This window comes from Parambassis ranga, chromosome 3 (genome assembly GCF_900634625.1).
Source record: "Parambassis ranga chromosome 3, fParRan2.1, whole genome shotgun sequence".
NCBI lineage: Eukaryota > Metazoa > Chordata > Actinopteri > Ambassidae > Parambassis > Parambassis ranga.
The window spans coordinates 22,933,786-22,960,735 of NC_041024.1; the positions used below are offsets into that span (position 1 = coordinate 22,933,786).

The 26,950-nt window shown below is 39.2% G+C and overlaps 1 protein-coding gene across 1 annotated transcript in view; it reads right to left on the reverse strand.

Moving 5' to 3' along the window:
• Positions 1-26,950, reverse strand: part of LOC114433466 (neural-cadherin) — a 233,782-nt gene that overhangs the window by 113,679 nt on the left and 93,153 nt on the right. The window contains 9 exon segments of the mRNA XM_075353396.1: positions 3,678-3,864; positions 3,979-4,106; positions 6,012-6,261; positions 7,872-8,039; positions 9,419-9,591; positions 9,772-9,942; positions 10,614-10,782; positions 14,269-14,441; positions 26,134-26,276. Of these exon segments, the coding sequence (XP_075209511.1) occupies positions 3,678-3,864; positions 3,979-4,106; positions 6,012-6,261; positions 7,872-8,039; positions 9,419-9,591; positions 9,772-9,942; positions 10,614-10,782; positions 14,269-14,441; positions 26,134-26,276 (1,562 nt within the window).

The window sequence follows — 26,950 nt, forward strand, 5'->3', positions numbered from 1 at the left end:
GGAAGAAAAGAAGAGAGAGAGGGAGAAGAAGAAAGGCAATTATAAACATGAAGTCGTTCTTATTCTGTCAACGTGAACATCTGCCTGTTTCTCTTTGTACAGCAACAATTAAAGCACTTCTGCACCACTGTGCATGCACACACGCACACATGCACTGATGAAAACAGGACATTTCTTCCATGAAAAAATGTCTCCTTTTGTCTTCTATCTAATGTTCTTGACAATTATTCTCTTACATTGTCTGATATTTCGGTCTTTTTATCATTAAATCCAGCTTGTTTTTATATCTCTTCACCATCCAACCATGGGATGAAGTGAAGTATAAAGCACCTTTAGGGTGTAAGTGTAAGGTTGTAGTTAAGCAACACCACATACAACACTTTGATATCTGTATCAAAATGAGCATCATTTGCAATACAGCTTCAAGATGAGATAAATTATTTAAGCCAGGATGGAAAAGTTGGTACACAGTTCACGGCACAGATAGGAAACTAATGCAGCCCTCAGAGCGCCAACAAAACAAGTCGCAGATGCCAGCAGTTTACGCGTGTTCGGAATCTGTCAGATAAAGAGAAAAGGCAGGGAGGGGTGGAGGATGTGCACAGGAAGTGGATGCACAGATGTAGCACTGATTCTCCATCTTTCTCCCCTGCTAATGATGCCCGCCTGTGCATGTTTTTACACTTCAATGCTACTGAGTAGCAGTTTGCTGCCTGTGAAAAGTGTGTATCAAGGTTATTTCTGAGACCACTTGATGACACTGGTGTCTCTAGTCTCATGGTTGCTGGCAAGTGTACAGTATGTGTGTGAGAGTGTAGATGTGCAAAGTTGAATGCACAACGTTATTCCTTTGTCTTTTTTTTTGGACTTTCAACAGAAAGAGAAGACATTAGCCATTTTCTGTGCACTAAAACAGGTGAAACATGCTAAGTATAGCATATTTTTTATTTTAAATCATGTAATGTGGATGATTTTGCAATATGATGCATTTATTGTAGTAAAACAGCAGAAGTACAAGCCGTTTCCTGGAGGTTTAGTCTCTTTCTATAAACCAGGAGGTGTAATATTGATGCTGCTACTTACATGTATTACAAACCGACTACTGTATGTTTCCAAGAGACTATTAGCAGGTTTTACAGTGAGTGCAGAGGATGTTTAGGGTACTTCTTCAGACTATTTGCTGACTCAGCAAAGCAGGCAGCCAGAGCATGCAGCTAAGGAAATGTGAAGAGAGGCCAAAGCTGCAGCTGCATTAGGACTGCAAGAGGATATGACCAGCAGAGACTATCCAGAACTGAGAGAACTGCTGAGAGAAAACAGGTGCTGCTGGTGCCTGCAAGTTCAAATTGTTGCCCAGTTCCAAGAGAAACCAAATCCCCTGATATGAATTTGAGTGTAAACGATTGGACACGGCTGTTAACATGAAGCACAGGTTGTTTTACCTTTGCAATGCTCAAGATGCATGTAAATTAAATTATCTTAATGTTGTCAGTGCCATCTTAATGTGCTCTTTCAGAGGGAATGTCGGCACCGAGTTGTGTCAGCTTGCTCATGTAATAATAATAATAATGCATTGGTCTTATATTGCGCTTTTCTGCTCTGTTGGGCAGGCACTCAAAGCGCTTACATTGAGATGCATTATTCTTTCACACCACATTCACACAGTGGCAGTGGTGAGCTACCAGTGGTAGCCACAGCTCCCCAGGGGGAGACTGACGGAGACGTGGCTGCCAAGGTGCGCCTACGGCCTCTCCGACCACCGCCGATTCATTCATGTGGCTTGTTGTGCTGTACCAGTGCTCTATACCGTCCTAACTAACAGACCAGAAGGTCACCAAACCTCCTTAATCCACATCTGTAGCTTACACAACAAAGGCCCACTGTATAACCTACAGAAAAATAGCTCCTGACTGGAAACATGCTACAAAGCAACAAGAAGAAGTGTTTTTCTTTAGAAGTTTGATGTACGTCTTTATGCCAACACAGATTCCAATGTATATATATATATATATATATATATATATATATATATATATATATATATATATATATATACACACTATGTCTGCTGCACTCACCCTTATACTTGTGTGTGTGTTCTTTCATGTTAAGTATCTGTTAATTTGCCTGTCATCCATCCTTCTTCATGCAACTTCATTTAATATTTATTACTCTGAAAAAAAACTACGATAACTCCCACAGCTTCTGTGCAGTCTATGTTCTACTTAATATTTAACTTCTGTTTACGTATGCCACAAATGTCAGAGTGAGCTGAACCTACAGAAGATCTGTTAATAATCTATGATTGCATTTATTAAAAATATATCCTGGTCTGTTTTGCCGTTTTTCCCAACACCTCTCTCCATCCATCCATCTGCCCCAACAGCTGTTCATTTCTTCATGTCTCTCTGTTCTACCATAGCATGTATGCATTTCATCTGGCAGCGAATGAGAGCGAAATGGAGAGATGGAGGAAGAGAGAGAGAGCAAGAGAGATGCTGAAAGAGAAAGATGGCCTTTGGTCCTTCGAAAGAGAGAAATGAACAGATGTGTGATGGAGACAGAAAGAGGAAAACAGAGATTATTGCCTCCTTCAATGAAGATTTGGAACCTTTATTGAAGTCTGGAGAGCAGCTGTCTACAGTGCTATCCTCGTCTGCTTCTTTTTCAGTTTGTATAACAGCAACCACCATCACCATATAAAGTGTATTACAACTTTAATAAAAGCTTCTAAATAACTACAACAATCTGCCTTTTACAGTATAATCTTAAAAGTCTGACGACTGAAGTCTCTTCAGGTTCCTGGTTGTACAGATGTGGCCTTTTCCATGCACTAATTCTCAAAAAACTATGTGCTGTGCAACATAATATGACAGAGGATTTAGTCTCATTAGTGGGTTCATTGCCTTGGTCAATGCTAACAGGTTCAAAGTCAAGCACACAGCTATGCAATCTGAACAAACATCTGCAGCAGAACTGGTTGTACAGATAAGCTCATCGACTTTTAATGCAGTGCTGTCAAATAATGTGGTCCATTTATTTTTGTTTTTCTAGGAATTGTGTAGTTTAGAAGCAGTTAAATGCAAGTTAACTTAAAGGGGTGACACACAAAATTGATGCCAGAACAGTAGACTACAACTAGACATAGACATAGGTTTGTATGGCCTAAGTGCAGTCAAAAAGAATACAGTAATCTGATCCTCAACCAGTGAAAACATGTAGCCTGGAATGACTCCAGATGAATGTTAAACTGGGTTGAGCAAATTATGACACTTCTTGCGCCACCTGTCATCACCTGTGGGTGAATTTGTGGGATGGTTTAACTGCCTTATATTTATATAGCTACACTTATTTGTTTTCCCTCCAGCGGTGATGTGAATGAACACACGTAAAATGTTTCATATCATCATAAACACAGGTAAAAAAAAAAAAAAAAACCTTAAATATCCAGTGTTTTTTTTTTTACGTATTAGATTAATAATTCAGAGTTTCCCCTTTATGTACTGCAGCTACCCCTTACTGCCAACTGCTATAACAACATTTCAACTTAAGTCCTCCATGGCAGACTTTACAACTGCTGCTTTACATTATGCACACGAACTATCAATCCAAAATCAGCAAAGCAATCATAACCTACAAATTCAACTACAGGGTTTTCTGTGTGGTTCTGTATTTACCAGAGTTGGGCTGTCCATGCTTGCCGGGTCGCGCTGACTCCGAGCCATCCACCGACTGAACCTCCAACAGGTAGGAGCTTTTGGTCTCACGGTCAAATACAGCCTGTGTGTAGATGAAGCCCAGCTCTGGGTCGATGCGGAAATACTGATGGTCCCCACTGCGATCCTCCAGCAGTGAGTAAGAGATCTGGAGTGTGACGACAGGCACAATTACACAGAGGGCAAGCTGATATAACAAAGTCAATACTTCCAACGTAAACACAAAATAAAGATTAAAACTTTTTAAAGGGACTTTTTATACCTTGCCATTGTAACCCAAGTCGAGGTCATTGGCTGAAACTTGAAACACCAAAGTTCCAGATTGTGCTCCTTCAGTGACGGAGGCCTCGTAGATTGACGAAGTAAAAAATGGGACGTTGTCATTTACATCTGGAAAAGCAGGTCAAAGCATGCTTAGTAAATATATATGTATAAATATGTTTGATGTAATGTCCAGGGATGTGAAAGAAATATCAGATGGACTCCAAGCTAACCCTTGTATTCAACCAGACATTCTCCAAATGTACCTGTTACTTTCAAACCGTGCTCCAACATATGACTGCCCTGTGAAGTGGATGAATGTAGGATGACTATCAAAAGTACACTGAGACACAATACACTCATAAGCCTATTTAGGTCGGTCCACATATTTATTGTAGCTGACATATTATTGTGTATTAATGCTATTATTTTATGTTGTGGACAAAGATCAAAGCATGTATTAGTTTAATCAATAAAAGGCACAAAATGTGCCTTTTTGCATCAGTTACTTTGAACCTTAACGAGAAGAGAGCAGACTGGGCATTACATGCTACACACAGAGATAAGGTAAAGCAGTAGCACCAACAGCTAGGGATTTAGGTTTTCTAAAGAAAAAAACGCAATATTTTAACATAGCTGATTAAAGACCGAAAGCATTAGAGAAATGACTTGAATAGAGCGACACATTAAATCTAATGCTGCTCCATGTGTCGTTTTTCCCCCTTTTCTTCCAAGTAAATGTCTTAATCTATGAATTAAAAATGGGGCCTTAAATCCATTACCGACCTCCCTCCCTTCCTTCAGCCTCACTGCCTCCAGAGAAGTCACAGAGCTTTCTTTTTAAGACGGATAAGGGGAAGGAGGGTCTGGCGTAACAGGGGAGAAGGGACAGTTAGGAGAGGGACAGGGAAAGAAGAGAGGGTCTGTGATCATTAATTATTTCTCTCTCTGGATTACAACCAGTTTAATGGAGAGGTGCATGCAAGCGTGTGTGCATCTTGCAAGGGAATAACATTTAGAACTACAACACTACTATTTTAAGCAGTAATGATTATGTCTTAGGTCTAGTTACCAGGGGCATCAACTGAAACAAGATTACGATATAAAGGCGAACCATGATAGGTGTGGATGAGCTAGAGGGGAGAAAGTGGAGGTGGACACTAAAGAGTCAAGATTCAGTCATGTGTACAGTAAGGACACAGGTTTCCCTGTACAATGAAATTCTTACTTTTCTGTCCACACCGAATTTCATTAAAGATTATGGTATATTAAAAATAGAAAAAATTAACAAAATAATAGGGCAAAATAGGCAAATAGAAAATAATAAATATAAACTACTAATAAGTAAGTAAAGCTATATACATTAATGTGCATGTGTGCTTGTGGGTTCTAGATCTGCACATATCCAACTTATTGTTAAGGTTGACAGCTGTTGTGCAATGCTTATGCATTTATGTTGCACACTGAGTCATCACACTCACAACAGCTGTCAACTTTAACAATAATTTGGATATGTGCATATCTAGAATCCAAGATTTAAAGAACAAATGGAAAATTAGAACACAATCATAGTTGGTGAGCACTGCAACAGGACTGACCCTTCTGCTAATCCCTCTTTAATCATTCTCCATAACCTCTGTTTGAAAAGCGCTAATAGAATGACACCAACATTTTTAAATAATGTGTACAAGGAGGAAAAATAATATTAACATAGAATTTCTGGTAAGAATAATACAGGTCGATTGGAATATTAATGATAGGGATTAATCTCTTGTCTATAATTTGACAAGACATATTGAAAAGTGCCCATTTAAACTATCCACAGACCAAGGTCACAACTTCAAATGCCTTCTTTTTTTTCAGACAAGTCATTTTTTTGCCTATTTGTTGTAACTACACTCAATTAATTTACTGTGTATAGAACACCTTGCAAATTTATTTATGGTGCACATCGAATACAAAACTAACTTCACAGGACCACAACAGTGAAAATATATAAGTGTAATAAAGCAAGAAAAAAAGCAAAAGCCTTACCAGTGACATTGACATAGACTGTGGTGAAAGCAGCCAGCGGTACAGCAGCAACATTCTGAGCTCGAACCCGCAGAATGAAATTCCTGGTGGTCTCATAATCCAAGGGCTCTGCCACCAGAATAGAGGCTGAACCATCCTCTCGGTTGGGGGTCAAATAGAAGCGTACTGGCATGTTGGTTTCTGGGACCATACCGTCCTCCAAATTGTATGTAACCCTGGGATCCCCGAGAGGGGAGATGGCTTTGATGGTCTTTTAGAAACAAGAGAGAAGGACAACATTATGTAAATTAACACTACATATTAACACTACATATTGGCCAAAGTATCCAATGTGTCGTCTTATTGAAGTACCGGTAATCCTAGAATTGTTTTTATCCTAAATCTGTGCTATTTATATGTGTATGAGGACATACACACATAAACATTTCCCCCTTTTGGGTACCAACAAAACAAAATCTGACTGGCAGTAATTTGCATTTGACAGAATTTTTCGATGTCTCTAATAAATAATGAATATTTCCAATTTTGAGAGATGAAAATCGCTAAATACCAGCGGTGACCCTTAGGACAGAAAAAGGAACAGACAGCTGCTTCTGAGCTTGAATTGAAGAGTGCATTATAAATGGCAAAACGAGATCTGCCAATGTGGGAAAAAAAGCATTTATATCCCATAATAACAGGGATAGGATAATAGGATCAAAAGAAAATACACTCCACCTTTTCAGGTAGCATTTTCCCTAAACTAATTAAGGAGAAACATTTCAGAGTTAAAGCCATATACCCCTCCAATTAAAATTAAAAATGCCATCTCGGGCTTGACATATCTTGCTTATGAGTGACCTAACTGTATCCATTCAACCTGCACAGCAAAGCAGCTACAATAATGAGACACCCTGTGAGGCATGCTAAACTGACAAATATGTCTGACGACTGTATGTGTTGATTTGGGCCATCAAATCCTCATATGGCCACAGTAGAGACATGTTTGCATAACTGGCTAACCAACTCTGAAATGTACATTGTACAATTGCTATACTGCTAGACTGCGCTTCTCTCCCTTTGTAAGCATCTCTCACAAACATAATTAAACACCCATATTCTCATATAAAGTGCTCTCTCCTCAGTCTTTTCATTTCCATTGAATTAAAATATTCATCAACAACTGTAATGTAGATAATTGCTTATAAGAGAACCTTAGAATATATCCTGTAAAGTGGTTAAAAATGTGTTAGTGGCATGAAATCAAGGCAATGTTTATGCAGCTGATAGAATGCATCTAATCAAACAATAAATCAATGAATTCATATTCTATAGTTGTGGATCCTAAACATGAGGCTCCTCATACTGGCATGTTTCTGTTGACAGCTGATTAGGACTGACTGAACATCCTAAAAATACATCTAAGCTGTGGTGAAAAAAAATGAGGGAAGAGCTACATCAAACAGGCGGCTCTTTCTCTCTTAAGACATGTTTGGAAACAAGGGGTTAGAGATAATGGGCTTAGCAGCTCTGTGAATGTGCTTTCGGAGAACGGTAGGATTTTTACATTTATTTTTTTATAGTGACTGAATCTAAACATCATTACTAATTAATGGGTCTTCTGCCATATTTATACTACAGCAAGTATAGGGAGTATACAAACATGACTTGTCTGCATGTGTTGAAATGTGCCTGTGCTTGGATATTCATGTCACCGGTCTCTTACCCATTTGGAAGCTGCCCAGTATAACTAAAGCTGTACTAGAGAAGTTGCACTGACAGCTGGTTTCAAACCTTTAGGGGCCACTAAATGTAAACAAACAAGTCTTGCCCATTTTTGTGTTACACACTTGTTAGAATTGCACCCCTGGATCAACATACCACGATGGGTGTGTCCCTGACAGTGTTTTCTAGAATGACCACGCTGTAGCTGTCTTTTTCCCACTGTGGAGGTTGGTTCTTCACATTGGTGATGGTGACAGTAAGTTCCACCGAGCTGCTCCGGTTTCCCCCATCAGTGGCCACAATCTCCCTGGTGATGTAGGCCCTCTGTGGGAAATGGCCCAAACAGTTGAAGAGCAGAAAAATAAAGAGAGAGAGAAAGAGATGATCATTTGATAGTATTCCCCTATGTCAGTGAATATAGAGACAGTCTAGGTCACACTGATTTGAGCAAACAATCCATTTTCTGCACTTTTGCGCAGGAAGAAATTGACTGTAGGCTGCACTCCGGTAAACACAAACATACTTAAAGATAAGTGTATTGATTGAAGGGCACGGCTCACTGCGGAGCAGCAGAGTTTTGCAGCCCTTACAAGAGCAATTAGCTTTATCCACCGCAATCAGGGGAAATGATCTGTTCAAGTAACTACAGAAAATAACTCAACCAAGAGGCTGCACTGTGTGGGTTAACCGACAGACACTAGAGGAGACAAAGAAGAGAGTTTACTTTTTCTGCCTTACCCAAGTTATGTGCAACATGCAAATTAAAAGGCTGTTAAAGAGCCAGTTTTCCACATGTCACAAGATTGATTTTTTTTTTGAAGTTCTAAAGAACATTTTCGATTTCAGTCTTTGCTTTTGACAATAAGGATGCTGAGGTTGTCATTGGCAAAACTGAAGTATGTGTGGGCAGTGCCTGCTTGGGTTTTACAATTTATGCAATTGTGCTCATTAGTGGAAAAAGTTTTTATCTTCAAACACAGATAGTGAACCATTCTCTCAGGCAAGAATGCTGGCATGGTGCCAGGTGTTAGTATTAGCTACAAGGTGCTGAAGATACAATGTTCCTGTTAGCACTGCAAGATGCAGAATTTCTAATTTGGGGGCTTTTATCACTATAGCACTTTCATCTGAGACATAAACTTGCTCTGCACTGACTACTTTACAATTTCCTCTATTGCTTGTTCATGGTCCCTTCTTGCTGCTTGTAAAGCAAAGATTTTGAGGCAGTCAAGCGTATATCACAAGTTCTCCTGCTGACAAAGAAAATACATTATCACATATGCAGACTGCTTGTCTGCTGCTGGGCTCTGGACCTCTGCCCTTCCAGTCATCAGTAAAGTGCCTGAATACAAATACAAATTTGCGTTTCGGGCCACGCACTGGGCAGTAGCATGCTGTTTCTTGCCAATCTGAGGTTCATTTCTAGCCACTTGAGCATTTTAAAGTGGAATCACAAAATTATACAATTTCCTTCAAGAGCATTTGTGCCAGCAGAGCTAATGGAGTGACCCCACAAGCTTGATTAGCTCTAACTACACCTAATCACTTTGTGTAAAAATCTGATGAAGTGTTATACAGATGAATCATTTGTCGTACTTGCCCGGCACATTGAAACAGCATAAACTCCTACATTCCTTGAACACGGCATGATTTAAGTTTAAAGCGTAAGCTGACATTTTGTTTGTGTTTTAGGGTATGTGTACCTGTGAAATGGGTTGGTTGACATACACCCAGCCTGTCAGTGGGTTGACTCGGAGATACTCTGGCTGTTCACTGGACATGGAGTATGCGACGGCTGCGTTGGTGCCAAAGTCATCATCATGAGCTGCCACCCGCAAAAAACTAGTCCCAATCATGGTGTCCTCTCGAAGGAAGTCTATGACAGAAGAGAAAGAAGTGCGCTTAACACCTCAGTGGCCTTTTATATTACGTAGAATTCAAAGTTTTAGTAACAAGTATATTACTTTGAAGACCACGTGTCACAACTGCTGCTATAAACAACACAATAACATTGCTAGCCTATTTTCATTTACCCTGTGTTTTGTGTTCCACTTACACTCGTATCGGATGTTCTCAAACTTGGGACTGTTGTCGTTCTGGTCCAGAATGAGAATGTTAAGCTGACAAATGCCAATCAGCGGGTCGGCTGCCTGGTCAGTGGCTGTCACTGTCACTGCATATTCCCGTTGGCGTTCACGGTCAAATTTCCTGGCTGTCACAATCACTCCTAGAGAGGCAGAGATAATGAGGTTGATCAGACAGCTAAATCATACCAAAAAACTGCTTGGTCTTGTGTCCCTGGAGTATTTGCAATTTAACACTAAAATGATTTTCCTGCCTGCCTTGAAGCTAAACTGTAAATACAGCACAGTGGTTGAGCAGCAGACTGGGGAAGAAAATGAAAATGAGTTGTCATAAAAAATAGTTATTAAGTCCAAAGAGAATTGTTTTTATTATTTATTTTAGAAATGATTTCAGTAATGACATTCAAATTTCTTTTTAGACATTGCTCACAAACCTATGACTAAATGATCTCTTCTGCAGTTTATAACCTTTGAAAAAAGTTTATTATTATTATTATTGTTCCACTTAAGCTGAATTACAGTGTAGAAAAAATCTTGACGTTTCTACTATGTGAAAGCTAGTCATGTGATGATCGTACCGATTTAGAGATATATACATTTACGTGGTCTTCATTATTTTTTCAGCTGAAAAATGACAATTACTGTACGAATAAAAAAAGGATCAGCAGCTGTAAATATAAATAAACATGGTGTCACCTTGCATGCCTTGTAGCATTGTATAGATGACAGATATAGTTATAAGAACTGAGCCTGCGTAAGAGTCTCCACTGAGATAAAAGCATGTGTATGTGTGTGTATTTGTGTGCTTAAGTACCGGTATCAGGGTGTATGCTGAACGCAGGCACCGTGGAGTCTTTGTGCATAAAGCCATACGTTACTCTGCCATTGGAGCCCTCGTCAGCATCCACAGCATGAACTTGGAGAACAAACGATCCCGCTGGCTGGTTCTCCAGGACCGATGTGCTCTCTCGGTACTGCTGACACTGAGGAGAATGAGAGCAGCCAAGAGGACAGGTGGGAGGAAGGGGAGATCACGGCAGCGTAAGTAGGGAGAAACTTCGATCAATACTCCATTTTATCACAACAGGATGCACAAGTGTGTGGGAGGCAGAATGTTATTTAAGGTTGAAAGGAGAGATAAAAGATAATATTTACTAGTTGAACAAAAAAGTATAACTTGGAACGATAAGCAAGTACAGAAAGTGTGAGTCCTGTACTCTCTTCACATACTATGTTTATTGCCCAATATCTTTAACATCTTTAGAGAGGTGTTAGTGAGTTAAGGGGTGTCTAAGCACACATCCCAGCTTAGAAAAAAAAACTGCTCATTAGCTGCTTGGTGTGTGGTGATGTGCTCAGTGCGGCTGCTGCACTTTGTTTAACAAGAAATCTTTTGATCTCTTAGCACTCAGCATGTATGACTAACACAGCAGGTTTCCACATAGCTGCAGTTGTACTATAGATAAAACACAAACATGTTGAGCGACATGAAAACAGCCAAGTTTACAATGCATTCAAAGGGGTGGTGGTGTAATCTCGTTATTTTTTTTTTGGTGGGCTGTTCTATAGATTATAGCCAATTTACATCTATATTTACATCTAGTGTGTAAATAATACAAGTAACCATTGTGAGCTACGCTGGTATACAGTAAGGATACTGTGGGATCATGGAGTAGAGAAACTTTTCCCCCTTGTGTACAAAGGAGCCAGTTTCTGTTTAGGATGCCTCCTCCTGGTTGTTGGCCACACATGCTAACAGGATACACATCTCGTCAACCTGAAAATGCCTCCAGATCTTCGTGGAACTATAAAATCTTGCTAAGAACAGGAATCTGTGTGGACTGCTGTCACCCTGATGGGTGAATTGAATAGAGATTAACTCTCATCCTGATTTAACACCACTTAGAAATGTTTTAGTGTCATTGTCAAAGAAACAGCAAAAACAGTTCTCCTTCTCTTCTCTCCTGGCATCGAAGGCCAAAAAAAAAAAACGTTCAAGTTAAAAGTAATTCAAGTACATGTGGATGCGATAAAGTGCAGAGCAGACGCTATGATTCTGCAGCAAGTGTTCTCACCACACACACTCTTACCAGAGATTTATTCACTGCTCTCAGTTTGTGGCATAATGTAAGGTAGCTGCTCCATGATTGGCTTGTCAAGGATTTTGTAAGACATGCAAAGAGCTTATTATCCTCATTCACGTTCCGTCTCTGTTTCAGTCACTGTCTCATCTTTTCTTTTTCTTCCATCTCACACTCTTTTTTTCCTCGTTAATAGCAGCTAAGGTGTCACAGACACAGTGGAAGGGAAGGAAACCCTCAGAACTGGTAGCTGATGCTCTCCTTTGAAACCTTTTTTTTATTATCTTCTTATTTTTTGTACTTTACTTGCTTCCTCTTTACATTCGTTTCTGTGTTCAATTCTTCTCCTGCAATAAAAATGTAATTTTATACTTTTATATACCTTTTCATTTGGATACATTTGTATGCCTCCAGTGTTTGTTAGTGCTTTATTTTGCATTTTCCCTCAAGAGATTATAGAGGGAGTGTAGTGAACACATCTTGCATAATTAGAAGGATCAAAAGAACAAATACCTGTTACAATAGATCATCAGTATGAAAGACAAGTGATCAAGTATGTCTTGGTCTTACTCACTAATCAGCCAAAGATCAAATAGGACAATGACAGGTAGCAGAGTCTGCGATACGTCACTCAAAAGTTGGGAGCAGTTTGAAGGGTAAGCTCTGGGTGACTTAAAATAATCTTAGATCCTAACCTCAGCTGTGGCCTCTGAAGTTTGGGTAAAAACTGAAATGAAAGAACAGATCTGCAGAGGTAAGCTGCCAAAACACGTTTCCTGTGTGTTAGATTCTTATGGTAGGAAGAAGTGAAGAAATCTGGAGTAGCTTCAAGATGAAACACTCATCTTTTTTTTCCTGTTCCAATTCTGATTCCATACCCAAGCTGAAGGCACCAACTGATAAAAGAGTACACCAGTGCCAATTCAGCAGATTGGATCATTTCTCCCCTAGAACCGTCCTTACTTTAAAACGCTGCAGCTGAGCCAGCTGAAGTGTGGAAGGAAGGAACTGGAGAATGTAGGAAGAAGGCCTATCATTTCTGTGGAGGTGAGTACGCAAGCACAAAAATTTTATCTACAGCAGAGGGTCAAAGTTAGCCTTTTCCAAAGACTTGCCTTGTCTTTAAAGAAATATAATCCTAAGCAAATGTGCAGGATTTTTAGTTTTACAGTAGGAAACTGTTACTACACTATATGATTCATTACATGTGGCTGTGGCTGTCTGTATTTGTTTACAAATAATTACAATTTCACAGGAATAGGTTTTAAAAAATTAAGTAATCGGTGCCTGTGGGCCTGAAAGTCATTCGGCTGGGGATGCTTCTATATCTGACTGATCTTGCTTTCTTTGTGTCACTGCCTTTGTGTGTATATCTTGCTGCTGTCTGTCGGTTCACTGGTCCAGCCCTCAGTCCCAGTCTGCAGTATGTTATGAGTTTGGTCACCAAACATAAACAGAAAGGAGCCTTTTTGCCTCTGTGTCCTGCTACCTACCTTGGATGTCTTTACTATGAAACCAAGATGCAGGCATCCTTTTTACTGTTAGGACCCAGAAATTCCTGTTATTCTTTATCTGTATTTTGTGACATGCAGATGTGTCTTGTTAGAATCTTGTTTTCTAAATACATTTTGTATTTGCTTCATTTGTGCAGATTTCGTTCTCTTGTTGTTGTTTTAATTGTCTTTTTGACTTAGAAGAAGCACAAGGGGTCTGGGGATTGTTTGTCTGTTGCAATTATCATCCAGCCAGAAGGGAGAAAAGAATGAATCATAGACATTGAGAACAATGCCAGCAGAAGATCCCTGAGAGAGACAATTGCACATGCACTACTGTGGAACAGGAATCCTCTCTCTTGTCTACAGCTCTCATCTTGTTGCCTGTCCTTCTGTTTCTCCCAGCTAGGAGGTGATGTGGAAAGGGAAACACTTGGCATTTGCTCTTCCCATGAGAGAATGAATGAGGTTTACCCAGGCTCCTAATCTTGGCTTGTGATACCTCGAGGGCCTTGGAAAGTCACCTCATTTAAAATTGAGACATAGAAAAAAGAAGGTGGAGATGTACGACAGTGGGTTGGTCTGGATTTATTTTCACATCCCTTAAAGCTTTAATTAAAAGACCAAGACGATGAAGGAGAAAGATGAGAGCAGAGATGAGGGTCAAGCTTACTAATCGCTTCTCCAGAGAGGAGAGATGGAGGCTAATGAATGGAGGAGATAGAAAGACAACGACAGAGTTGTGATGGAGAAGTTACATGAGACAGTTAAAAAAAAAACGTGAGACAAGATATAGTCAAGAAAAGACCGAGAAAATCTTCAGTAGCCGTGTTTTTATCACCTCAGATAATAAGCAACATTATACAACATTTAATGATGCTCTTTTGCATTTTACCTTCTCAAAGACAGGCTTGTTGTTATTCACATCATCTACTCCAACAATGACTTGGGCTGTGGATGACAGTGCCTGAGGTCCGCCTGAGGCGTTGTCATCCGTGGCTGTAATATTTAGGACATATTCGACGCCCTGGAGGCGAGGTGGTGGGCTGGAGCGCAGCCGGATCAGACCTGCAACCAAACATAAAGGTGACAGTGGTCAACACACACTCTGTCAGCTTTTATTCATATTAAAATAAAAAATGCTTGCTTAACCTTAGAGTCTGGGAAGAAAATATGTTGTCATTACAGTGTCCAGATTGGTTTACTGGAATAAAATGTAATTTGTTGTATTAAAGAGGAACAGCCACTCCACAGGTGTATGTCACAGCACAGGAGAGAGCCACAGGACTCAGCAATTCGGCTTAAAAAAACTCTCTTAACAGCAGTGGTGGACTCAGACATCATCTTTCTGTGACGTACAATGCAGTGTTAACATCCACTTCCAGGAAGTTTCACATCAAGTCACATGGGTCAGTAACCAGTCTCACCCCTAAAGCCCCCTGCAGTCTCATAGTCGTTAGCCAGTCATTATACACACCTGAACTTCAACAGACAGTCACACACAAGTCACAATTCAGAGCTTAGTTACTATTCAAACTCTTGAACAGTAAATTATAAATTACTGCCTCAGTCAAATTTGAAGCATGTCCAAACTAATATGTATTAAACTTTAATAGAATTTAATAAAAATGTACAAGCTTGGTGTTCTGACAATAATACAGCACCAACAACTTTTTCCCATTTGAACATCTGAGAAGATCTGTCCTGTACAAGCAAAATAATACAAGAGCAGAATCTTTAATTCCACCACAAGGTGGTAAGGAGGTAAGGACACCATGGTCAAAGCAGTACTTAAATCAAGGAGCAATTAAAACATAGCAACCTTTCAGCTGCACCAAAGTGCTTTAAGCAACTGACAAATATTACTGATATTTCTAAAGCAACCAATCCTTTAAAATGTTGTTAAACGGCAGCATGTTCAAGATTGGAAGGTTGCACTTTAAATGCACCTAAACATTGTGTGAAAGGTATAAAGATACAAGGGTAGTAGGCTTTGTGAGTTTGCAGAATCTGAGGTCTCACAACAGAATTCACTGCTATATAAAAGCTGCATCTGTAATTCTTCATAGCACTATTATTACAGTAGACATAATACCCTGGTGTATTACAGGGAGAGTCAGGTACAGGCTACAGCATAAACAACCTGGCATTAAATAACCAGCAATGGTCAACTGTTTGTGACTCCAGATACATGGTTAATTGAGTAATAGTTAGAAGTGCATGTCTTAGTCGTTGTGAGTGTCCTATGAAGCAGAAGTCATAACTAAGAATTACTATTGTTTGATATATAAAAATATTGGCTTGTAGAGTAAAAGACATGTTTTCAAGAGAGCTCACATCAACAAGACTAAGCATGGCTGAGGTGCTAAAGACAGGGTCAGCAGTAGGTGCAACTGAGAGCTGTAATTGATGTGACTTTTTGGAGGGCCATGCCGAGGTAGATACCTGTCAGGATTAAATGCAAAACACTACATGAAGGTTTTAGCAAGTTGTTTCACACCCTTTGTGCTTTTAAAGGTCATGTCTGGTTTAAAAACAATCAAATCTTCTGATAAAGCATTGCCAACTGCGAAGCTAAAGGTTTTTAACCATTCATTCATACTGAGAATAAGGAAACACCCACATATAGTAAGACCTCTCCATATATTCTTTGATGTAAACAAAGTCTTTGTCTGTATCCTGTTTCGTGTTAACTGAGCATTCGATTGTGTGAATAAAACATCATCTGGACATTGGTGACCCCGTTCACAATGGAGAACGTCAATCCAGCTAGAGTGGGATTGAATGTAGATAGCTTTTAAACTGGATACATTCAGACCTATTTTCAAATCTGGCAATCCCACATTTGAGTCCGTGCTCAGTCCATCTTAACCCGACTTCTTTGCTGTCCTCCAAACTGCTATGTGGCACATCGCTCCACCCCCAAAAGGTGGATTGAAATCAATCCGGATATATCCAGATTCACATTGTTCAGACTCATATCTGGACATGGCCCAAATCCCGCTCTAGCTGGATTGATTTCCCCAGTGTGAACAGGGTCTAAGACAAGGCCCAAATAATTATTGCTAGTATAGTGGGTCATAGGATCAAAGCGTGTAGTGTGGGGTACTTATTCCAGCACAACATTTTTATTATGGGAATCCACTGAAGAAGCTTTATAGATTTTATAGTTATTAAAAATCTTATCTTATTCTTCTGTCTGAGGACAACCTTCTCCAAGAGCCTACTTCATAATGTTCAGCTGGCTTCTAAAGCTTTCTGCAGGGTAGCACCCACTTTAAGCTACACTAAAGGTGTGCTATGCCTGAAGCCATCCAGGCATCAGCTTGTCACAAAGTAGTAGTACAGAGACCAAAACGGTATAGAGAAAATACCAGAAGTTAAGAAAGCATCTTCAATTCACTACAGAAATGTTACCAGTCGGGTGATAAACGTGGCCAGGACACTAACATGCAGCTGACATATATATGTCTAAAAAAATTTTAAAATCACAGTGCTCTAGTCTGTAGTCAATGGGTCAGAACCTCCACAAGACAACAACTTCAACAAAGTTTTAATTTTATAGCCTCAACACATAGCTTGACAGTTTAAGGTCATATATATATATATATATATATATATGCACTATATATATATATGACTTACTCAGAACAGCATTGTAATGCAGTTTTCTAAGCAGTTTGTCAAAAACATGAAAAACTCTCTCTATTGTGGTAATTATCAGCTGAAAACAGACAGACAGTAACCAGAAAGACTCAAACTAATGATTTGATGAAAAAAAAAATACTTCTTATGGTAATAATGAGATGATTTATACTTTTAGAGATAGCTTTGATATTCAGGTGTGATCTGCTATCTGTGTTGATGCAACATTCCTAAATTGCAAATTATCAGTTACCGAATTGTAAGTGTTCTTGACATATGGCAGAAAAAAGGGGAGAATCAACACATCATTAAAACGCTCTGCAGCATTGAAACAGCACAGCAATTTGTTCGGGAATAGCAACAAAGTCTAGACCACAAGGGGCTTTTACTGGTGGACTTTTAGCTGACATTTACCATTAATTAGGGCAACACAATATATGAAAAATTAGATTGATTTGTATTCCTTTTTAGCACCAGCATTCTGGCACTCCATTTCATCCTCTGTCTGTCTTCCTCTAACTGACTCTCTCTTTCACTCTGGTGTAGGCGTCTCATCTGCATCCCACGCTCAGCTTTGAATGACTCTCCTCCACTCTGTATTCATCTCACCCTTTGGTGCTCTGTTTACTTTGTGTGCGTGTGTTTATGCGAGAGTGTGTGTGTGGGCTCCAAGTGCGGACACACTTATTACATCCTTCTTATCTTCAGAGGCAGGGGCAGGTGCTATTACTGACATGTGTTCATTTGATTGCTGTTTCACAACAGACTCTGGAATTGGAGTCATACGTACACTTCTCATAGACATGTATGTGTGTGTACTATTCATTGTTCAGAGAGAGTGAGGAGAGATTGCAGTCAGAAGATGTATGACATTTAGTTTTTATATTTGTGTGTGTGTTTGTTCATGGTAACTGCACCTACATGACAAGTGGAATTCAGATTTGCATTAAGGATTTTGAAATGACAATACGACAACACATGTACAGTGTGTCCCCTTGGTTGGTTTTTGAGAGTGTGCGTGTTGCCCAAAAGATGGAGGATTGCCATAGAGGGGGAGTCTGCCTCGAGGTGTTTGTCACAATGGCTGGTTGCCTGGCACTGCGGTTCATGGTTAAGGAATAGGGATATGTAGGTGTGTATGCACATGTGTGTGTCAGCATTTGTGTTTGTATGAAACAGATAAAAATAGACAGGGAAGGAAAGAGAGTAGGAGAAATATGTTTCCATTTTGCAGTCAGTCAGAGGTGTAAGAGGAGGAGACTTTGCCTGAATATAAGACATGTGACATACATTGTGTCAGACATATAAATTCAAACTCGCACACCTACACAATAAGATACACACAGATGCACACCAGTAGTATGGCTGCAGAGGTTTATGTAGAATACAAGGAAAAAAAAAGAGCATTGATTTTTTTTCCTTAGGCTAGACTACCAGCCAGGCATTCTGTATGCAGATAAAATTGGGAGATGCCTTGCAAAAGGCTGAATGTACATAATTAATATGCTTCGGGGCCTAGGGATATTGTGTAACCCTTGCATTAAGGAAGTCCAGATTCTGTGGTTTAACACAGATCGCCCACATGTACGCGGCTTTATGCTGTATTTAGTTTTAAAGCTGACCCTGTTTTCACAACAGCCTGCACAGTGTTGGCAAGGTCTGATGACCAAGACTAATGTATTTTTCATAATATTCCATGATATGTATTATTTAATAATGTCTAATACTAAAGTTTGACATCCCAACAGCCCAGCAGTAGAACCGGAAACCTTCAATAAATGTATTTTCTACCCATATCTAACACTGTGTCAAAAACTGTTGCCCTTACAAGCATGCAGCCTTGTCAAATGGAAAGCAGGACATTCATAACCTCCCCAGAGAATTGTTACACATTTTATTATTTTTTTTTTGTGTCTAAGGATTTACAAAATAAGTGGAGTGTGGACTAATGCACGCAACACTACTTGACTTCACAAAGAGAAGATGGTACAAAAGGTTTGTAGTTAAGCCATCGAAGAAGGCAGTCAGTATTGTTGTGTCTGTCTGTCCCTGACTTTTTGGTGGGCTATACTTCTGAATGAGCTTTTAAAGGAGGCATGAATTTATCTGAATGTCTCTCTCTAGTGCTGCTAAGTCAAACTTTAACTGGAAGTTTATTTAGCAAAGCTACGGTGTGAGATATGACCCATTGACAACCCATGCATGCAAAGTTACACTGTTTTTCTTTGTGTTTAAACCGTTAATTTTTGCTTTACCTTCCACCCTATAAATCCTGCCTATAGAAATCACTCTGCTCCTTTTTCATCTACAACTGACAGTTAAATAAGGCAGTGTCGCTGACTTTCAACAGGAGTTTGTCTATTTTAACAGCTGGATGCATCCAAGCCACCTTCTAAGAGAGAAAAAAAAGTGCCTTTACGATGATAATAAAAAAAGCAATTTACTCATACTAAGATGTCAGTAGCCTAGATGGTTTGCTCTGAATTTCTCATTATATAAGCCTAAATAGGCCATTGTATGGTGTGTGGCTGGAGCTGAAAGGGGTTGTATTGTAGAATGGGCATACAAGAGATAAATAAAGTAATAAAAAAGAGTAATAAAAAAATGAGGTACAATGAGGCTAAAATAAGGACAATTGTTATTAAAAAAGAGCAACCAACTTGGGTAAATAAAACTGGGTATACATATATATATTTACTTAGTTCTTGTAGCTTCTTTTACTACTTAAGTAATCCTATTCTCATTGTGGAGTTAATCCATGTGTTAAAAAGTCAGACGGATGGATGGATGGATGGATGGATGGAAGGACAGATATGTATGTATGTATATATATATATATATATATATATATATATATATATATATATATAGAGAGAGAGAGAGAGAGAGAGAGAGAGAGAGAGAAAGAGAGACTTTTTAACACATGGATTAACTCCACAATGAGAATAGGATTACTTCAGTAGTAAAAGAAGCTACAACAGTAGATAAAAAAAGATAGAAAATAAGTAGTAGCAGCAGTCATCTTATCTGTACTTAGTCTAAATTTAAGACAGCTGGAATGTAACACCATAAACTCCAATTTACAAAGAAAAAGAAAAAAAGTTCATGTATTCTCATATAAAAAGATTAGAACATTAGTAGTGTAAGCACTCATCTCCCCTTCTCTCTCTCTGCCCAGGCTGCTCTAACAGTACTGTGGAGTGCACTCATGCTTAATGAATTGAGACAGAAGGCCAGATAAATGTGACCAGTTCAGTAAAGGCAGCAAGCAGGCTCAGTAAGAGGCTACAGCCTGCTCACTGTGTTACATATATAGGGAGCACCGGAGGCGCCCTGTAGTCTGATCCCTGCTTTACTCTGCCTCTGGTTGGCATAAACATCTAATAGGGCCTAAAAGCCTTAGATGAGAGCAACACATGCTGGGTAAGTGGTTGAAAATGGGACATGGAAAAGGTTTTAGGACATTCCAAGAACAAAGCGTACAGCGAGCGTCTGTTCTAATCTATGAGATATGTGTCCCCTTAGAATCGGTTATGGCTCTGTGTGTGTAAGAGTGCAACTTCATTTAGTGGCCTGTTTGTGTATGTTTGGTTCTGTGTGAAATGCATATAGGTTTGTCTGCACCTCTACTAGGAGGTGTGTGTACTTCCTTGTCTGCCTTTCTACAGTGTGTGCAAGGAAGCGCCTATGTCTACATAAATTAGTGTTATTGTGCCAGTATGTCTTTTAGGTTGAAAGGTTTTAACAAAGCATGTGTGTTGCATGTGCAAATATAGAGTGTACTGCTCATCATCTGCCTGCAGCACACCTAGATTGGTGTGTACAGCTATCTTTATGGAGAACAGTTTGTATTTCAGACCATCTAATCTGAAGGTGCAGGAGAAGTATATCAATGAATGTCCTCACAGAGACAGCCATACTAACATTTGTGTGTTTCTACTAACAAGGCCAGCACATATCATCGCTTATTGGAGATGGAGAAGATGTTTCCTCAGGGGTCACTGAGCCGCCGTCACTTCAAATGAAGGCAGCCAAGAGGGAAGAAGTGGAAGGATGAAGCAATGGATGGGTGAAGATAGAGAGATAGAGGAGGTGCTTCCTGCAGTCAGCATCAAGCAAGGAATTTCAGAGTGCAGCTAGGATAGAAAAGGAAAGAAGGGATAAAGATAAAAGACAGGAGGAGCGTTATAGAAAGAGTAGGAAGTGGAACAGTGGATAAGAGAATAACAATACATTTGCCAGAGGGAACCATAGAAAAGAATGAGGGCAAAACAATGTGTTTTTGTTACATAAAACTAGGATCAGATAAAGGTCAGCACATCAGACCTAACACAATAAATAAAAGGTGAGCAGTTCAGGAAGAAAGAGTAAAATAAAAGTGAGGCATCAGGACAGTGAATGCCATCCCATCCCTGGTTACCTCAAGTCTTCACCTACAGTTTTCTTCTAAAGGAAATACAGTGTTTCAAAATGCCATAAAACTTAGCTGAGAAAAAAAAAAGAAGAAATGATAGAAGTGTGTTTATTGGCACCAGCATTTCCCCTTAGCTGTCAGTAAATACTTCCTGCCATCCAACGGAGCGGGTCTTTCTGTATTTATGGGTTTTAATAGGAAGAGCGTGATGATCATATTGACCGGTCTGCTCAGATCCTAATGGGTGCTTTAAATCTCAGGGAAACACACTGTATTCTGGGGTGAGTTACAGGCAAATTAACATGGAGAGAGAGGCCGGCAAAGGCTGCTCCTGCCGGAAGGGAGAAAAACAATCACTTGAATGATTGTCGGACATTTAGGATGGGTAGGGAGAGGGGGAGTCGGCAGCATAAGGGGAGAAGAGGCAATAAACGATTTTCATCAGTGGCAGAGAGAATGAGATGGGCTGGAGAGGGTGGGTGAAATCCAATGTGCTCGCCTTCCATTATAAGAATCATAAAATACTTTTAATGACCAAATATTGGGCTCTTTGAAACAAGATATTGGATCATATTACAAGCATTATGGTGTCACACTTTGGCTCAAACACTTTGGTGCAGACATACAGTGTAGACCATTCGTGTGCATCTGTATCAGGCTCGCCTTCCTCTGTGTGGGTGTGTGTTGATTTACTATAAATACATCACTGCTAAAGATGTGCTTAATAAAGGTACCGGCTATGATAGTGACATAGAGGACGGACACTGCAGCACTAAAGCAAGTCAAGTTTGTATGGCAGCAAAGTGAGAGGACAGTGACTGTCTTACTTGAAGTACTTCAAGCTTTTAAATGTTTTTGCAGTAACTGACTCATTTACAATGTCATATGTGTTCTGGAAAATACTGACAATGACTTTTTTTCCTGTTTTTGACTTCAATTGAATTGCTACCAGTTGAAGAAACTCAGTAAAGATGTTCCTTTCACAAAGACAATAAAACTGAACACAAATAATAAAAACGTCACTAACTAACACTAAAGTTTCTATGTAAAATGGAGAAGAAATATTCTGCACTATTTCTGTTTTGGTAATTAAACGTAGGTTAATTAATGGCACTGACAATGTGAATTCTCTTTGTACAAAAGGTCAGTCTCTAATCAGCAAAAGTCCTGTCAACAGAATGCTGTTTAATTGTGGAGTATGTTAAAGGGTGGGAGGATGAGCACAATCTCCAAGCTGCATCTCTAGAGGAGAAAAACACAGCCAAGCATCTGGAGTGAACTAAGACATGCCAGCATCTTAGTGGACGAAGGAGGAAATATTCCCATTTAACTGATGAACTCAAATTTGTAATTGCTGGAAAGAAGAGAGGGCTGTATGTAAATATACTAATAGCAGAGAGAGTGAAAACAGAATGCACTAAACCCAGACTGAAATGGTGGGAGTATTCTGGGGGGCTTTGTTGATCTGAAGATGCTACTCTCAGCAAAGTGAAGCAGCGATCCATCCTTCAGAGACATGTTATACCTTCTGGTTTGTATTCTGGTGGAGAAGGATAAGTCCAGACATAACGCTTTAAAGAAGCACTTGAAGACAAACGATGATCAAGGTGTACTGACTATTATGGACTCACTTGACCTAACACCCACCGAAATATTATGAAGGTGCTTGAACACTGAGAAGCATTCCTGACATCATAAAAAGCTCTTTAGAACCTTTTCCGTTTCTAATAAAGCAAAAAGGAGGGCATACCAATTTATACAACCACCACCCGACAACGAATGATAGCAACAAAGAAAGAAATCCTCACATGTAAAATTGTGTCTCTGAAACTCTGCACTAGAGTAAACAATGTTTTTTTAGGCAAAAATGTCTCCAGCAGAAAAAGACAGAAATGAAAATAAACTACCTAGTCACCTAGTGCAACAAAACAACTGAACACCTAAACAACACAATGTAACTTTAAGTAAATCATACTTCTGTAAAATCAGCCTGTCCAGTTAGGAAGCAATAATCTGACTTTTGCTGAATACAGGTACTGACAGGCACTGGGGCGGTGTAATGGAACATCTCTCCATTTGTTTCCATAAAGGAGGAGATTTGTCTGAAAAATAGAACATTGCTCTTATTTGAGCAGCCCAATAATACAAAACGAGGTCTGGACACTTCAGCCCTCCTCTTTCAAGAGGCATCTATCGGAGTGACAAGCGTAGCTTTAGACGTTTCTTATTCCACAAGAAACAATAAATTGTTTTTTATGCCTATGAACAGACAGGATGCTGGAAAGGGATATTCTGAAATAAATATAATAATTTAGGCAGTATATTAGATTTCAGGATATTGATTCAACCAATCAATGATATAGTCATAAAATTCCACTTATCTAAGGAGGCAGAGAGTGAGGCAACCAGGGGAGATAATTCACCCCAGCTAAATCCTGAATATAAGGTACAATTTTAATTCCTAAATATGTATAGGAACTTGCTTGCTTAAATTGCGAAATTTTTTATTATAACAATTGTTCTCTCATTTCTTTTCTCTAGCAGCATTAAAATGGACTTTTCTTCATTTACTTAACTTAATAACCTTTCCAGATGAGCTTATTACATCAAAAAGGGCTGGAATATAATGTTTTAAGAAACAACACATCATCAGCAAATACAGCTATATGATGTTCTTCATGGCCTATAATCACACCAGTAAAATTTACACTAGAACATATTGCAATGGCTAAGGGTTTGATTGCCAATATAAACAACAAAGGTGATAATGGGCACCATTGTCTACACCCTCGCTTAATTCTGAATGATTCTGAATTATTTCAATTTGTCGATATGTGTGCATGTAGCTCATTATGTAGGAGTTTCACCCACCTGGAAAATGTTTAGCCAAAATTATTTTAAATAGGTAGAGCCACTCACTTCACTTCACTAATATAAATCCATTTTGGTCATTGTCTATTACCATTAAGAGTACTTTCTGTAATCTATTTTTACAGACAATTTTACAGATCAGTTTCAGGTCAACAATTAAATATTAAAAGCCTACTAACCCAAACAAGTCTTAGATTTGGCTGTCTTGAACTTTTCTCCAGATCAAGCACATCAAGTGTTTTAGTCAATTTAGGCTTGTAGGGAATTAACATTGTCTTCTGTAGCAGATATTTGTGTCTCTGCGTGGCTAACTTGATCTGCAGTCACTTACGTCTAAGCCTCACATTCGCTATTGCTGTAAGGATACCATCCAATTTCGAGGAAATATCTGACTTCATGCCTGTTATCGCAGCTAGAAGTAATACTGGGCTTGTTTCCCCACCGCTGGCAGCCTCCCCCTGTTTCCATGGCTATAGGTGTTATAGCTGTTATAAATGCTGTTATAGATGTTCATGCTAGCATCACGGTTCGGTTATGTCAAAAAACTAGACATATCCACCTTAAGCGGCTTGCCGGAATACTTAATAAGTTTGTTTTGCGAAGCAGGCATCATAGCTTCTTTTTTAAGTCACAGGAGGATAAATAACGACCAATAATCAGGAATCAATCAGCCGCCAGTACCAGAAGTCCAGGATAGCATTGTTAGTGGGATAATCTCATTGTTGGATTTGGCTTGTTTAAAAGTTTTTTTTTTTCAATGCCTCTGCACACCCTTGCCTCTAAACTTAAACTTAATAACAAGTTATCAGTTTGAAAAAGCTTAAATAAAAAGTTGATGTGTTATAATGACCAATGACATGTAGGAGTTTAACCAATGTAAACACAGTGGAGACAAACAATAATGGCAGAGAAAGTCTGCACTAATCATCTGATAGCCGAGAGTTGGAACTGAGGTATGGCTACAAGTCTTCTCTGTGCTCGATAACATGACCGCCTCTATCAGCTGACAGTGAATGTCATTTGCTGGTGAACAGAGAAATTGTGCCTTGAAGTTCTGAGTAATTGAATTTGTAAAAGTCATCGGATTACCCTATAATGTGATATGCAGATTCAGAGGGGGTTGCAATTTACAAAAGGGTCGAACCACTATGAAACTGCCACCATTACGAGACACAGACACCACAAGCGCACACTGCATCATTAAACAAGGTTCCTATTTCATATTGCTTCTGGCCTTGTTGTTGCAGCCTCAGAGGAAATTGAGCTGTGTGACTATTAAACTCACATAGTATTGTGTTACAAACACTGTGGAAACACTGTGTTCTACAGAAAAGGTAGCATTAAAAATGGCTTCTGTTATAATCAGGCGCTATATAGAAAATACAATTAAACAAAAAGGACTTGACCTTTTTCGGGGGTTCAATTTATAGTAGGGAAGGCACCCAGCAAAGCAGGGTTGAGACTGGAAAACAAAACAAACTTTGTGGAAATCTGAGAGTTTGTGCTAAAACTACATGGAAGAGTAACACACTGATAGCAAGAAACAGCCAATGATTAGTCCCCTAAAAGCTTTAGCAGCAAGGTGAGAGTTTCTTTTGTGCGTCAATCCACTATGGAAACTAATATGTTTGCAAATGTTCTGAACAAGAGGGCCCATGTAAATTGAAAGCAATAAGGGACCAAGGGGTGTTCCATGGGGAACACGGTATGAGAATTGGGCTGGAGATGATAAGAATTCTCTCATTATTCTTGAGAAAGATCTTTCAGACAAGTACACGCAAAGCCAGACGAGAGAAAGTTTAACAAAAGAATGGAATAAAAATATCAAACCTTTTTGGCTGTCAATAACAAAGTTGCCCTCCTCGTTTCCTGTGGTGATCTTATACGTGATCCCGTCCCCATCAGGGTCCTTTGCCAGCACGGTAGCAACAAGTGTGTTAGGCCCTGCGTCTTCGGAGACGAATGTCCGATATCTGATAAAACACAAACAAACAACAGTACAATCAACACTTAACTTACACTTCCATCGAGAAAGAATCATGTCCTGACAGAGCTGTAAAGGTGGAAATGAGACACATTGCACACAACCGATCAATCAAATTTTTTTTTCAAATCTATTCATTCATGATATTTATTTTTGTCCGGTTCATGTCACATAAAGCAAGATTACCACACAGAAAATGCTGACACCAATATTTGACTAAGTTCCGTGTGATGTGTACCCATTTTATGTTATACAATTTAGTTAATTGCTCTTTCTGTTAACCACAAGTGTAAATTAGTTCCTAGAATAGACAAAGCCAGCTCCTTAAAAAGCAATATACAATGCTACCACTGGGCAGATCACTATACACTCAAAAATGTACTTTTAGATACAATTCTGTAACTTCCATATGTAACTCTTGTATTAGAGCAGGGATGTCAAAGTCAAATACACAGAGGGCCAAAAAAACAAATTGGCTATAAGCCGAGGGCCGGACTGATTCAATGTTTATTAAAACATATTGAAATGATTGCACGTAGCCTATTGAACCAAGACCTAACACAGTGTATTATTTAATGATTAAATGAATGAAACTGCCTTCAAAGAAAAATCACATGTCCTGTACATTCTTCTGTAGCCTTCTTAAATTGTATTCTTTCATTA